The sequence below is a fragment of the Balaenoptera physalus genome (assembly GCF_965194825.1).
Source record: "Balaenoptera physalus genome assembly, chromosome: 1".
Classification (NCBI taxonomy): domain Eukaryota; kingdom Metazoa; phylum Chordata; class Mammalia; order Artiodactyla; family Balaenopteridae; genus Balaenoptera; species Balaenoptera physalus.
This window is the reverse complement of record NC_138882.1, coordinates 139,326,692-139,341,952: the sequence shown is the minus strand read 5'-3', so window position 1 is coordinate 139,341,952 and position 15,261 is coordinate 139,326,692. Positions and strand designations below refer to the sequence as shown.

Below are 15,261 nucleotides of genomic sequence, written 5' to 3'. Positions count from 1 at the left end.
GACCTCATGTTCCCCATCAGAAACAAACCTTATGTGTCTTCTCTTTTATAGCAAAGCTGTCACTGTCTCTACCTTCTCATCTGACATTCTTTCCTCAGTCCACTCAGATCTGGTTTTCATTCCCACAACTCCACTGAAATTGCTTTTATCAAGGTAACTAGGAACGTACATCTTATCTATTCACTCCCTCCTCCTTGAAACATTCTTCTTCACTTGGCTTTAAACACAGTATATTGCCCTGGTTTTCCAGCTACTCACTGGCTCCTCCTCCTCCAGACTTCTAAGTGGCCCGCTGCTCAGGTCTTGTCTCTCCTCTTGTCTCTGTCTACACTCCCAAGGTGATCTCAACCAGATCCTGGTTTTTAATATTGTCTGCAAACTGGTGACTCCCACGTTCATCTCTTCAACCCACTTTGCTCCCTGAGGCTCCAAACTTGTGTATCCAAGAGCCTTCTTAACTCTCTCTAGATAAGCATCTCAAGCTTACAGCTCCTAAAGCAGAACTCTGGAAAATCCTGCTCTAATGCCAGTGCTCCCCTTCTTGGGAAGTGGTACTAAATTCATCCAGGTGCCCTAGCCAATAATCTAGATGTTATCCTTAACGCCTCTCTTCAGGCCCAGCATTTCATCAGTCAGTAAGTCTTACTGACTCTACCTTCCAAATATTACCTGCAATCCGACTACTTATTACCATGTCTACCTCTACCAAACTAGGCAAAGCCACCGTTATCACCAGCCTGGACTTCAGAAATGCCCTTCTAACTGGCTCTCTGCTTCCTTTCTCTCCCCTTTTTATAGTCTGTTCTCCACTGAACAGCCAGAGTAGTCCTTTTAAATGTAAAACCATCTAGTGGGTTCCTTTCTCATTCTAATTAAAACTCACAGTCTCTTTTAGAACCTATGAGGTCTACATGATCTAGCTTCTGCCTTTCCAAGCTTATTTCTACCTTAAGGTATTTGTACTTACTAGTCCTGTTTGGAATATTCTTTTACCACATTTTCCCATGATTCACTACCTGAATTCCTTCTGATTCTACTCAAAAGTAATCCCTCCCTGACAATTCCATGTCCCTTAACCCACTTTATTTTTTCTTATTCACTTACCTGTCAGTATATTATATACTTGTTTAATTCATTGTAGTCCCTCTTTTCCTCACTAGAACATAAGTCCAAGTGCTGTATTATTTCAAGGTGCCCAACAAATATTTGTTGAATGAGGGAATGAGACTTGAATATAAATCTTTGACTAGAGTTTGAGTACTCTTTCCCTAACCCAAAGGCTTATAAAAAGTGATCATCTTTCTATTTTGTTATATCTCCAGAATATTCTGAGGAAACATTTGAGAACCTTGATTTCAGATTCTTCTAGATAAATGAAGATGCATCATATTAGAGCAATTATGTAAATTTCAGTTTGGGTTGGTGTGGTGTGCGCTTTTGATAGGAACATCAGTAGCATTCCACTGGCTAAGAGTCACCTCAAACCAATGCGCCACTGTGATGATTTAGGCACAGTGCCAAGAGTGGCAGAAAAAGCACCCTAAAAAAAAAAGGAATTCTTAGATTTAAAAATTTTGACACTAAATAGTACAGTGTATTATCTCCATGTTGTAGATGCGAACCTTTCTCTAAGGTACAGAGAAATTAAATTACTTGCTAACTTGTTAAGTGGCAAAATGAGATTTGAATTCAGGTCTGTGGGTATCTAAGCATTGCCTCCTCCTCTGTTGTCCACCACACCACATTGCCACAGCTTTCTACCCTCCTAACGGAGTTAGCACTCAGCCAACAGTTTAACACAACTTAGGGATTTGTTATTGCTTTTGTTCGTTTGTTTTTTGATGGAGACAAGTATCTACTATAGTTATAGAAAACAATTTCTAGCTACTCAAGTGCCCCTACACAAGTTTCTGTTTAAGTTTCTTTATTTGCAAAATGACCAAGTTGGATTCAGTGACCTCTGAGATCTTTTTTTTTTTCATGGAAAGTTTTCTAAAGATCTTAGTGCCTCTGAAGATCTAATTATACTGACTTTGCCTCTAAGGTTTATTTAAATATGAAAACAAAGAGCCATCAGGAGGAGGTTCTCCTTTAGCCTTCATGATCAGAAGCCAAGTTGGCATCCAGCCCTCCAGCAATAATTCCAGAGTGGCGCTGTCAGAACATCAATAGGTTATTATTTCCAGATCAGAGTCGAATCCTAAAGGACATGTGTGCACTGTCAGGAAGGAATTTTTAAATATCCAGATACAACCAATCTTTTGAAAGATGAAAAAACAGTTCTTATTTTTTTTCTTGAAAATTATAATACATACTCCCAAATCTTGGAAACACGTTATTTTGGAATGGTTGCTGTAAGCACCTTTCTTTTGGCATTCAAATTGGGTGCTTGACAACTCCCACAGAACATCTGGACCGCTCCAGATGACCACACTGAGAGGCAAAATCAGTTTGGTAAAGCTCATGGTAGCACCGACATGCACAAACAGGAACAGGCATGCAAACCTCAATAGAAACACACACACATGCACACAGAATAGCCTTTGTTTTCTTTGGAATGTGTTCTTAGACTGGGTGCTGGGAAATTGTCTTCCGTGGAAGCCTTTTGATAATTACCCAAGTCTAAAGTATCAGGATAATCTTACTCTGAGTGCGTTTCTGGTTTAACACTCAATTCTTTGAATAAGAAAATCAATTCATCTTTTTAGAATCTCTTAGTCACAGAAGCTCAAATTATTTTAAAATTCATATTTATATGGTATCTTATTGTCTACCAGGGGTTTTCATTGCAAACTCTCTGTTTAAGTTATCTACCAAACCTATGAAGTCGGTAGTATTATTATTTATATTTTACCTATTTGTCTTTCATCATCACAGCAACTCTGTTATTATTTGTGTTTAAAGATGAAGATCCTGAGGCTCAATGGTATCGATGACTCATCCTGGGACACACAGCTAATAAGTGGTGGCTAATATTCTACTCAGGCTTCAGATAGCGCAGAGCAAGGGCTTTAAAGCCAAATATATCTGGGCTGAATTCCTAAATTCGCCCACAAGTTTTGTGACCCCCAGCATATAACTTAATCTCGTTCATCTTTGATTCCACTATCTTTAAAATGGAGTTAATGATATCAAATTATATAAGCTTCTTTGGAGAATTAAATGAGAAACCATGTAAAGCGCTTAACACTCATCACAACCAATGTGGGTACTTATCAATGCCAAGTAGGTATTCATCAAATCTAGTTTTAATCCAAGAACTTTTACTGCTGAAAAAAAGAGTGCTCTAGGGCTTCCCTGGTGGCGCAGTGGTTAAGAATCTGCCTGCCAATGCAGGGCACACGGGTTCGAGCCCTGGTCTGGGAAGATCCCACATGCCGCGGAGCAACTAGGCCCGTGAGCCACAATTACTGAGCCTGCGCGTCTGGAGCCTGTGCTCCGCAACAAGAGAGGCCGCGATAGTGAGAGGCCCGCGCACCGCGATGAAGAGTGGGCGCCGCTTGCCGCAACTAGAGAAAGCCCTCGCACAGAAACGAAGACCCAACACAGCCATAAATAAATAAATTAAAAAAAAAAAAAGTGCTCTAGTCAGTGTTGGTATTGTGAGGGTCTTTGGAAGCTCCACACTTTTAGAGTACAAAATGGTCAGTGCTCAGGTGCCTTGAGGCTCTAAGGATTTTCTGCGGCCTCACTTTATCCTTAATTGAAAACTAATGCACAGGACAAGCTGTGCTTTCACAAGGTTCTTTAGCAGTAAGGTTCATGGACTTGCCTACTTTGCTTTCTATCATCCTGGTGACCCTTTAATCTCACACACACACACACACACACACACACACACACACACACACACAGAACCTAACAATCTGTGGCTTCCAGGCAAGGGAAAGCGGCTGTTCCACAGTCTGTCGATGCTGTCATCTGGGATTAGTATCTAACAGAGCCGGTATATTTTGTTAGCTCGTATATCAGATCTCGGGTAAGCCAGCTAGCTTCTCTCTGTTCTGTAACTACAGATCTCAGCTTGCTGCCCAGTCTATACTGGTTTCCAGTCACAGTGCGTGGACGACTGGTGCTGGACCTAAGATAAACTGAGAAATGAATTAAGGGATTGCCAATCATTAGGATAATGGATAGATGAATTACCTATTGTGTTTTTGTTTGTGAGAAACAGAAGACCCAATTCAACGTGACTTGAAGTCAATTAACCATACTGGGGTCATGGGTAGGTTATTGAAACTTCTCTTAGTTTCAGTTTTCAACATTTTAAACAGATGTAGTAATATAGGGATGTTATATGGATTAAATGATAATAAGTTCAAAGTGCTTACTTAACCCAATGTTTGACATATAGTAAGTATTCAATGAATGTGAACCATTTTTATTTTTATTGCCATTGTTTTTCTTGTTGAGGCTCAGAAGCAAAATACAGCTTCCCATCTTTATAATCACCATGAAAACTTTTTGTCAAACAATTTAATTTATAAACATTCTCAGGAGTTATGGTTTCTTACTAGAAGAGCACAACTTTGGAGTCAAAAAAAATTTTGTGCTCAAATTTCTTTACTGCTTCTTACTAGCTATAGAATTGGGCAAATTTTAATTCTCCTTGAGATTCATCTGCAGAATGGAATTAACAATACCTTCCTCAAATGGTGTTGTGAGTGGTAGATAAGATTGCATGGGTGGCAATACCTAGCATACACCTGATACACTGATGTTTGTTGAGACTGAATCTGGATCTCAATTTCCTTATCTATAAAATGAAGATAGGATACTCAACCCTAGAAGGTTGTGATGAGGATTAAATGCAACAATATATGTGAAAGCATTTTGTAAACTCCAAAGTACTATGTAAAAGGTATTATTATCATCATTATTATTATTAATCTCATCACTATCACTTAAAATAATACTATTATTACTAATGTAAAAATAATAATAGTAGTAACTAATATTAATAAGTAATAGTAATTATTGCTTATAAGTAATAATAATTATTGTTTATTACTACTGTTAATCATTATTATTGCTTTTACTATTTCTAGGTCAAATAGTATAGATTCTAATTTTTTATATCAAAGAAATACCCATGTTAGGAGATGGCTTGGAAATAACTTTTCAAATTCCTTAGCCCATAAGATTTTGTTCAGAGCCACATTTATTGTAAGATACTTGAACTAATAAGATCACGTTTCAGCATGTAAAATTGTTTCTGAGTAAAATAATTTTTTTTAAATGTCATTTAAAACTAGTGAGGTTAAAAATTAGTGAAATAAGATAAGTGATGCCCTATTTAAGTAGTTAAAGGCTGTCCAGCTGCCCATCACACTTCAGATTTTCAGCGCCAGCCTGGGAATATCTCCACCCGGCACTGGTGCGTGACTTATTGCTAAAAGAAAAACGGCCTGCTCAGGCAAAGTGTCTTTTGTGCTATTAGCTGTTGGTGTCTTTCGTGCTATTAGCTGTTGATGGATGGCCTACGTGTCTTTGTGCTATCAGATAACATTGTTTTTCCCTGTTGCTTTTCCTCCTTGTGAGCTTTAAGCACAAATCTTAAGATGTGTTGGTCTATAAGTATGCAAGTCTCTGCCGTCACTATTCTTCCATTTATTTCCTGATGTTGCCCAGCCCTCTCAGCTGGAAACTGGGATCCACTCCATCAGCAAGACATGCATTAGTAGAAATCCAAAAGAAATCCATTTTGCAGACATAATCCTAGAGTAATGTATTTCATATGTATACTCTTTATTTTCCCCATCGTGAGGAATTTCTACTACCAGTAGTTCAGCTTTTATGAGAAGACCAACAATATCTGTTATAGGCAGCATGACATACTGCACATGAAATACAGAGTCAGAGGATTTAGGTTTGGGCCCTGACTCTGGGTTCTTCTAGATGAGTGACCATGAGCAAGCTGTCTCTCAGACTTAGTTTCTTTAACTTGCGTTTGAATCCCTGTGCTACCACTCTATCTTGTTAATTACGTCCTTGGGCTTCATTGAGATCATAAACTTTTGTGCTTCCAAGGATACCATTAAGAAATGAAAAGACAGGGCTTCCCTGGTGGCGCAGTGGTTGAGAATCTGCTTGCCAATGCAGGGGACGCAGGTTGGAGCCCTGGTCTGGGAAGATCCCACATGCCGCGGAGCAACTAGGCCCGTGAGCCACAACTACTGAGCCTGCGCGTCTGGAGCCTGTGCTCCGCAACAAGAGAGGCCGCGATAGTGAGAGGCCCGCGCACCGCGATGAAGAGTGGCCCCTGCTTGCCACAACTAGAGAAAGACCTTGCACAGAAACGAAGACCCTCGCACAGAAACGAACACAGCCAAAAAAATAAATTAATTAATTAATTTTTTTTAAAAAATGAAAAGACAATCATTAGAATGGGAGATAATATTTGCAAATTATATATCTGATAAGGGAGTTATTTCCAGAATATATGAAGAATTTTTGAAACTCAACGATAAAAAGCCAAATAATCCAATTTAAAAATGGGCAAAATATTTGAATAGACATTTCTCTGAAGAAAATACACAAATGGCCAATAACCACATGAAAATATGCTCAACATCATTAGTTATTAGAGAAATGCAAATCAAAACCACAATGAGATAACACTTCACATCCATTAAAATGGCTATAACAAAGACAGACAATAACAAATGTTGGAGAGGATGTAAAGAAATTGGAATCCACAGACATTTAAAAAAAATTTTTTTATTGAAATGCAGTTGTTTTACAATGTTGTGTTTGTTTCAGGTGTACAGCAAAGTGATTCAGTTATGCATATATGGACATAGATATAGAATATATCTCTATATATTCTTTTTTAGATTCTTTTCTATTATAGGTTATTACAAGATATTGAATATAGTTCCCTGTGCTATACAGTAGGTCCTTGTTGGTTATCTACTCCATATATAGTAGAATATATATTTTAATCTCCAACTTTTAATTTATCCCTCCACCTACCATTCCCTTTTGGTAACCATAAGTTTGTTTTCTGTGTCTGTGAGTTTATTTCTGTTTTATAAATAAGTTCATTTGTATCTATAAGTGATATCACATGATATTTGTCTTTCTCTATCTGACTTCCTTCACTTAGTGTGGTAATCTCTAGGTCCATCCATGTTGCTTCAAATGGCATTAATTCATCCTTTTTTATGGCTGAGTAATATTCCATTGTATATATGTACCATATCTTCTTTATCCATTCTTCTGTTAATGGACATTTAGATTGCTACCATGTCTTGGCTATTGTAAATAGTGCTGCTATGAACATTGGAGTGCATGTATCTTTTCAAATTATAGTTTTCTCCAGAAATATGCCCAAAAGTGGGATCTCAGATCATATGGTGGCTCTATTTTTAGTTTTTAAGGAACTTCCATACTGTTCTCCATAGTGGCTCCACCAATTTACATTCCCACCACCAGTGTAACAGGGGAACCCTCAGATATTGTTGATGACATTGAAAAGTGGTGTGGCCACTTTGGAAATAATTTGACTGTTTCTCAAAATGTAAAACGTAGAGTTATGATATGATCCAGCAATTTCACTCCTAGGTGTATATCCAGGAAAAATGCAAACATACATTTACACAAAAACTTGTATTTGAGTGTTCATAGAAGCATTATTCATACATAATAGCCAAAAAATGGAAACAACTAAAATGGCAATCAACATATATTCATTTATGTGATATATGCATAAAATGGAATATTTTTTAGCAATAAAAAGGAATGAAGTACTGATACATGCTACAACATGAATGGACCTTAAAAACTTAATGGTAAGTGAAAAAAGTCACATATTATATGATTCCATTTATATGAAATGTTCAGAATAGGCAAATCCATAGAAACAGAAAGTAGGTTAGTGGTTACCAGGGGCTAGGGGCAAGGTAATGGAGATGGAATTTCTTTTTCGGATGATGAAAATGTTCTAAAATTGATGGTGGTGATGGTCGCGTGACTGTGAATATACTAAAAACTATCAAATTGGACACTTGATAAAGTTGAATTTTATGGCATGTGAATTATATCTCAATAAAGCTGTTATTTAAAAAAAAGGGAACTTAAGCTTTTTGATAATCCTATGGAACTGAAAATGAATATAAGGTGCCTTTTTTTCTATTTCCAAGAGTAAAAGCATAGTCTCTTGCGGTAGTTGTGGTAGTGAATTAGGCATATATCTTTAAAATTCCCCTTATCAAAGTCTTCCCAGATAGCCTTTGCTAATTTTATATTTCCTTCATAATCTAAAAACAATCCTTTTTAGCATTTTCAAAAGCCATCATGCTGCCCTATTGTATTAAATGAACTACATTCCCCAATGCCTCTCTCTTCTGTTTAGTCCTTCTCAACAATTATATTGCTCCCTAAACCACAAAAGAAAATAAAACTTTTTCCTGTAGGAGAGTTACTGGAACATTCATCCTGACCCAAAATATTATTTTCATAAAAACTTCTGTTTATTTTATTTATTTATTTATTTATTTAATTTATTTAATTTATTTATATATTTATTTATTTATTTTTGGCTGTGTTGGGTCTTTGTTTCTGTGCGAGGGCTTCCTCTAGTTGCGACAAGCGGGGGCCACTCTTCATCTCTGTGCGCGGGCCTCTCACTATCGCGGCCTCTCTTGTTGCGGAGCACAGGCTCCAGATGCGCAGGCTCAGTAGTTGTGGCTCACGGGCCCAGTTGCTCCGCAGCATGTGGGATCTTCTCAGACCAGGGCTTGAACCCGTGTCCCCTGCATTGGCAAGCAGATTCTCAACCACTGCGCCACCAGGGAAGCCCAAAACTTCTGTTTAATTATGAACTGGACCAACTACCTTCTTTCTTGTGAGCTGTAAGCCTGTGAACTAGGCACTAAAGTAGGCACTGACAATAAAGCAGCAGGAATCTTGTTTCTCTTGCAGTCACATTCTAGTGCGAGGATACAGATGATGCAAACAATAAATAAATTAGGTATGTGAGAAGGTGATGAATGCTGTGCACAAACATAATAAAGCAAGGTAAAGAGAGTGTCAGGTTAGGAGTGGTCAGGGGAGGTCTCAGTAATAAGGGGACATTTGAGCAATGACTTAAGGAAGTGTGGGCATGGGCCAGAGAGGGAACTGGGGAAGAGCATCTTAGGCAGAGAGAATACCCATTGAAAACTCCCTGAGGCAGAAGCATGCCTGGCATGTTCTACACACAGCAAAGGACCAGCTCAAGCTCAAGTAGAGTGAGGAAGGGAACACCTAGTGAGTAGTGGGGTTAGGGAGATCTTGGGGATTGTACTAGGGCCTCGTACATCACTGTAAGGACTTTATCTCTCGCTTTGAATGAAAGGGGGAACAACTGGACGTGTTCAGCTGATGAATGATGTGACCTGAGTTAGGTTTTTAAAGAACTACTGTGGCTACTATTTTGACAATAGACTGTAGCGGGGCCAGGACACAAGAGGAAGTCCAGTTAGAAAACTGGTTTTCATGTCTAAGTTTTGATCACCTGTGTGTATGTATATATATATATATATATATATATACATTTTGTATATAAATTCATGCCTGTTGCTGCCATTGTATAAAATGAGTCCTATCTTAAGGTCAGCTTCTCTGGGACATAGTGAGGTTTGGGAAGTTGAAATGTGGAGGCAAATCTGAAGTAAAGAAACTGGGTATCCCTTTAGTAGCACAGATCCAGTTAAAATACAGGATTATCAGGATCCAGAAGGATGTTAAATAAGACTAAGTCCTATAATAAGAGACAAAGGGGAAGCCATGCAGACATGTCTCATTTGATTGCAAACCAGTGTTTGTCACTGTGAGCTGTAGCCATGATCACATTCCACTCAGAGATCCAGAATGCTGAGACCCTTGTCTTTTCTGTTGAATGTCTTTGGGGTATAATTTGTCACTCTGGAAGATGCCTTTAGTTCTTCAGGATCTGAGGATCTTTGAACCTGTTTACTGCTGTGTGGTGTTAATGATGATCCTAGTGGCTGTTAAGGGCTATTGTATCTGCTTAAAGGCCGGTCTTCCTGGGCTAGAGGTGGAAGTTTAAATGCACACCAGCATGCTTAGAGCAGTCAGGGATGTTGATCCCAAACCTGGGCAAAGGAGAATTTGTTATTCCAGTCACGCTGTTATTTCTTTGTGTAACATAGACATTTTCTTTGCTCTGTAATCTCCTGCGATGAAAAGGACTTATAATCTCTCCAGGGTTTTCTCCTTTGTTATGGTCTAACATATGTCATTCAGGAAATCTGACCCTGTGTGTTAGGTGTTCTTTCATCGTGCCCTGAATGGGCTAAACAACGCAGAACGAGTCAGACAGGAGGTTTGATAGCTCCAAACGCAAAGCAAAAGGTAGAAGGAGAGAGAATTGTATTTGATTAATCTGATCACTACCTCAGTTAAAAGAAAACCCGAAAACATGCTGACACATCACCAGGCATGGAGGAGAAAATGCAAAATGAGAGAGAAAACAGAGGATACTGTTTAAAGGGAGATTTTTCAACAATTTTAGAAACTCAAATGCTTTCCTTTTCTGAGGTAAATTGGAAGAAATGCTCCACGCACCATGGGAAGCTATCATTCAGATGTGACTGAAAATCGATTTTCTCATTTGATGTCTAAAGGAAACCACTGATGATGTTCCAGCTGAATGCTTACATGTTGATTGCTAAGTCATTTGTATTCATATCGAAAATGATATCTACTCTGCAATGGGAAGTGGCATGCCATCGGAAAGAAAATTAAAAGGACAAAGAGCTAAGCAATAACTATGTGGCCTCAAGAACACAGGGAAATTAATGAAATGAACTAAGTTCCTGAGTGCTGGGATACTGAGACAGCACCAGCCCTTCAGGATGCTGCATGTTGGAGATTTACCTCCTCCCCGGAGACATTCATGGATATGGTAGGTGTGGTAACGCTGTGAACAACAAACTTCATCTGACAGTTCAGGAATAGAGCTGAGACATGGTTTCATATTTAAAATCACTGAATAATAAGAAATAAATATAAACAAAACAACGGGAAAATGTTATGCTTTGTAAAATTGTGTGATTTTTTTTAGGAAAAATACTTTGAGTACCTTCATATATTAAAAGTTCTTTACATTATCTTTTTTTTTTTTTAGGTTATAGGAGTAGATAGTGAATTGGATGAAATTTTTCTGTAAGAATAAACTATCTGTTTCCTCAGGCCATGGTAAAATTTGTGAATGATGTTCACTTTTCTCAACTTGAAATTTAAAGTAAGACTTTCTGAAAAGCTTTCCTTTATTAGACTCTTACGAAAAGAAATATAAGGTAATGAGCAGTTACTACAAATTGTAAAGATTTTTTTAACCATTCTCAAATATGTATTTTTATGTGGCTAATGAATAGTTGAATATTCTTAAAAATCTTGTTGTTTAGAGCTGTGGGAGAGAGGTAAACTACTTTGCATTGTTTAAATATTTCGCTGTCTATGAACTGTGTCTTCATTTTGAGAGTTAAGACAATAAGAAACATGGAATTCTGGGTACATGGGAGACAATGGGTAGAACCAAGCAGTGATTTGTGTGATTTTACACTGATTTAGCCTGGTAGCATCTCACAGTCCCAGATTGACATATACATCAAAACAGAGGAATATGAGCATACATTTTAAACACAGGCATTGCTTATTTGGGGATTTCATTTTCCAACTCTCTGAATGCCAAGGCTTCCAGAGGACAGAAATTACAGCTGGCATAATTTTTTGCCCAGTGCGTAGCATAGGTTTCAGGCAGTTCATTCAACAAATACTTCTGGTGGTATTGATGAGTAAATCAGAGAAGAAAAATACTTTCAATTTTGAGCATAATTAGTTCTCATAAATCAGACCACAATTTTTCCTGATCATGTATTTTTTGCTAGGGTCAATTGAAAATAAAGGGGTCATGAAAGGAAAAGGAACTTAGAATTTCTAATCTTCCCATCAAGAATGGAATTCAAAAGAAGTTGGGGTCAAAAGAACCCCTTTTACCCTATTTTAGTATAACTTAAGTTGAAGGCAGTCATGAACTTTATGGGGTGTAATGTGAGTGGTCTGTGAAGAAAGGAAAAGGAGGCAGTTTCTTAAAACTTGAAAACACTTGGTTAGATAGTTATGCAGATTTCTTAATGCTTTCAGAGCTGTGATACACAACTAATGTCATTGCGAATTTCTAAAAAAGGATATATTTAAAAAGGGAAAAAGTATTTTAAACTTATCTAACTGTAAAACCTTTTTGGGGAGTGGAGCAACCTATTAATATCTTCATAGACCTCTGAAAAACAATTTGGGTGATGTGATGTTGTTTCGATGAAATAAACACTGACTAGAGAACCAGATCAGTGTGAGTGAAAATCTCAGCTTCATTGTTTACCAACTCTATGAGCTTGGGCAGGTCAGAGCGCTAATTTTCTTGTTTGTAAATGAAGTTATAATGCTTCCCTTGAAATGCTGTGACAATTAAGTGACATGATGTGAATCACCTAACACAGTTACTGGCACATATGAAACTCTCAATAACTCTAAGTTATAATAAGAATGAAATATGAAAAATGATATAGGTATTATGTGTCTGTGGTATTTAAATGAGATGAAAAGTAGCACAGTGCCTAGTCCAAATAATTAACTTAACAAATATTAGCCTCTTTACTCCTTATCTCATCACCTTCAAATATTTATAAATTGGTTAGCGTTTTGTTGAAAATCCAGGGGATCTTTTTAGTCATGGTATGCTGTTCAAATTAACTTTTTAAAAATTCCACTAATCCATTGATATGGTTGATTCATTCAGCTTTCCAACATACATTTATTGAGCACTTACTATGTACTAAGTACTGCTCTAGGCTTCTGGGATCTAAAGTTGTGTAACCATCAGATAGAATAAACCCACAAATAAATCACTGATTATAAATCAATGTGTTAAAACAATAATGTATGTTATAACCTTCTTTGGCTTCACCTATATCAGATGGGGGCATAAAGGAAGTGATTCATAACTAGAATTCTGTTGGATAAGTAGGCCAAAACTAGACAGAGAATCAGAAGAAAGAACTTCCAGGTGTAACATAGCTGAGCATGATTCATTTGGGGAAAAGCTGTTGCTGTTCCAAATCATAAGAAGGGAAGTGGATGCCTGAGACGATGCAGAAAAGACAGACAGGGCTAGATAAGCCCTCATAATAATTTCAACTTTATCCCCAAAAGTACGAGGGACCATTAAGGGTCTTAAAGCAGGGAAGACCATAGACCACTGTGTGGCGCCAGCCTGGAAGCAGAGACTGGTTTGAGTGTTTTCTACGAAAGCAAAGGCGGCTTTCATAGAAGTAGAGTAGTATTCTATTCTCAATATTTTTGGAGGAAAAAATTCAGGCAAAAAAAAAAAAAAATTCAGGCAAGTGCTACTAAACCCACAAAAGTCTATTTGTGTGTATAAGAATCTTCGAGGTGACCCAATGGCTCGGTCAACTCTTTGATGGCAATTTTCAATGATCAAAATGGAACTTCACAAGTAAATTGTTCAATTAAAATGTTTTCAAGGTTCAACAGCTAAAGGCTTGGAAAGCTGCCTAGAGTACCCTTATAGGCCCTCTACCTGATAAGATTTATCTCTTTTTATCAATTCCTTAAGAGTTAAGTGTAAAGTTATTTTTTCTAGTTGGGCTCGTTTGACTTACATAATTTTTTTTAGTTATTTTACCGACACTTTTTTTTCCAGTTGAGCTATAGCTAATGGTGAATTCAGTGAGAAAATAAAATTGAGCTCTACATTTTCAATGTTTAATTATACATAAACATCACTTAAATGCACTAGCGGAACTAAACTTTAAAGGAACCCTAGGGGAAATCCTTTAGCAAGAAGAAGAACTATTTTTATAGTAAAATTACTTCCCAATTTATTTGTTTTATGTAAACGTATATTTTGTACTGCATGGTTCCTTAAAGCAGGGCACACCTACATTTAGTATGTTTAGTAGGTGGGATTATGGGCTTAACTTGAAACTGTGTTGGCTCCCAAGGTAATCATATTAGAAGCTAAGTTACAGATTTGTAAATGTTTCCAGAAATCAGTAAATACTTGTTTATTCTTTGAAACAATAGATAGAAAATCTATAGAGCCTGAGAGAGTGTATTTGTCACTGCTAAACACCACACAGAAACTAACGTTCAAGAGCTGATTTTTGACCATTAGGTTACAGTCCTGTGTGCAATTATGTCGTGAAAGATACTCTTTTTTTTTTAGCTCAGAGAAGGCCCTTTGCTTTAATTACCCAAAAGGAAAAAATGTGCCCGAGACCAGGTCCCTGTGATGAAGTTAAAAAACAGTAAAATTTGAATACTCACAAAAATTCAAATACATTATCTTTTACTGGTAGTCACTGATAGGTACAGAGAGCAGAAAAACTCATTTCAATCAACAACTAATTTATTTAGCTGGAATGTAAACAACCAAGACTTCCAAAAAATATATTCATAATTTTCTCTGTGCTATAGACATTATCCTACTCTTGAGACTTTCACCATAACACTAGCAGTATGAGTGAATGCCTGTGAGCCTACTTTAATGAGGAAAAGTGTATATAATATTTGAAGAATTACATTACTTCTTCCTTCCTATGCTATTTAAAGGAACTGCATACAGCCTGCTCAAGCAAAGCACACGCTTCTAAGTAAGAGAACTCTATCGATCATCACATATTTGCTGTTACCAGCATGAAGCTAATTGTTGGGCCTATGCAAGAGAAGTGTGAATGCGTTTGCCTCAAATTTGGGGCAGAGAAATAAACCTTTCCCATGAGATTATTTCCTTGAAAAGTCAGTAGAGAAAAGATGAAGAAGGAAGACATTCTTATTTAGTATCAACAGCTACGTAGTGCTTCGTATTATACGCTGGTTAAAGGCAGATGGCTCCAGCTATCTATTTAGTAGAAGACCTAACATTACCCTGACAGTTGATTGCAGGAAGGGATGTTAGCTTGCTCCTAATACCTTCCTCTGAATCAGAAATGCAGCTTCCTCTTTGATTGCATAGCTGAGCTGAAGATAGACTGAAGAAAAGCTAATCTGATAGATAATGTCTTGAGAGGGTCCAGCCTACAGAACCACAGATCTAATACCGCAGTGGGGCATAGACACTTTCTAAAGCCTACGAGGACTTCCACTCTTGGAATATCCCCTGCCTTAAATTGCAGCTCCCCAAAGTAATCCCCACTATGCCAATCACAGTAAGTTAGAGGGCTAAGACTTCTT

The 15,261-nt window shown here is 37.5% G+C and overlaps 1 protein-coding gene across 6 annotated transcripts in view; it reads left to right on the top strand.

Moving 5' to 3' along the window:
• PDE4B (phosphodiesterase 4B) overlaps window positions 1-15,261 on the top strand; it is a 601,639-nt gene that overhangs the window by 377,844 nt on the left and 208,534 nt on the right. Inside the window, exon 1 of one of the 6 annotated variants that reach the window (XM_082419764.1) lies at window positions 9,656-10,912. The exons of the other annotated variants lie outside the window; for them this stretch is intronic. Within the exon in view, the coding sequence (XP_082275890.1) occupies window positions 10,863-10,912 (50 nt within the window). The 5' untranslated portion in view covers window positions 9,656-10,862. Of the gene's footprint in view, window positions 1-9,655; window positions 10,913-15,261 lie in introns of those variants that run through there. 6 annotated transcript variants of the gene reach the window in all.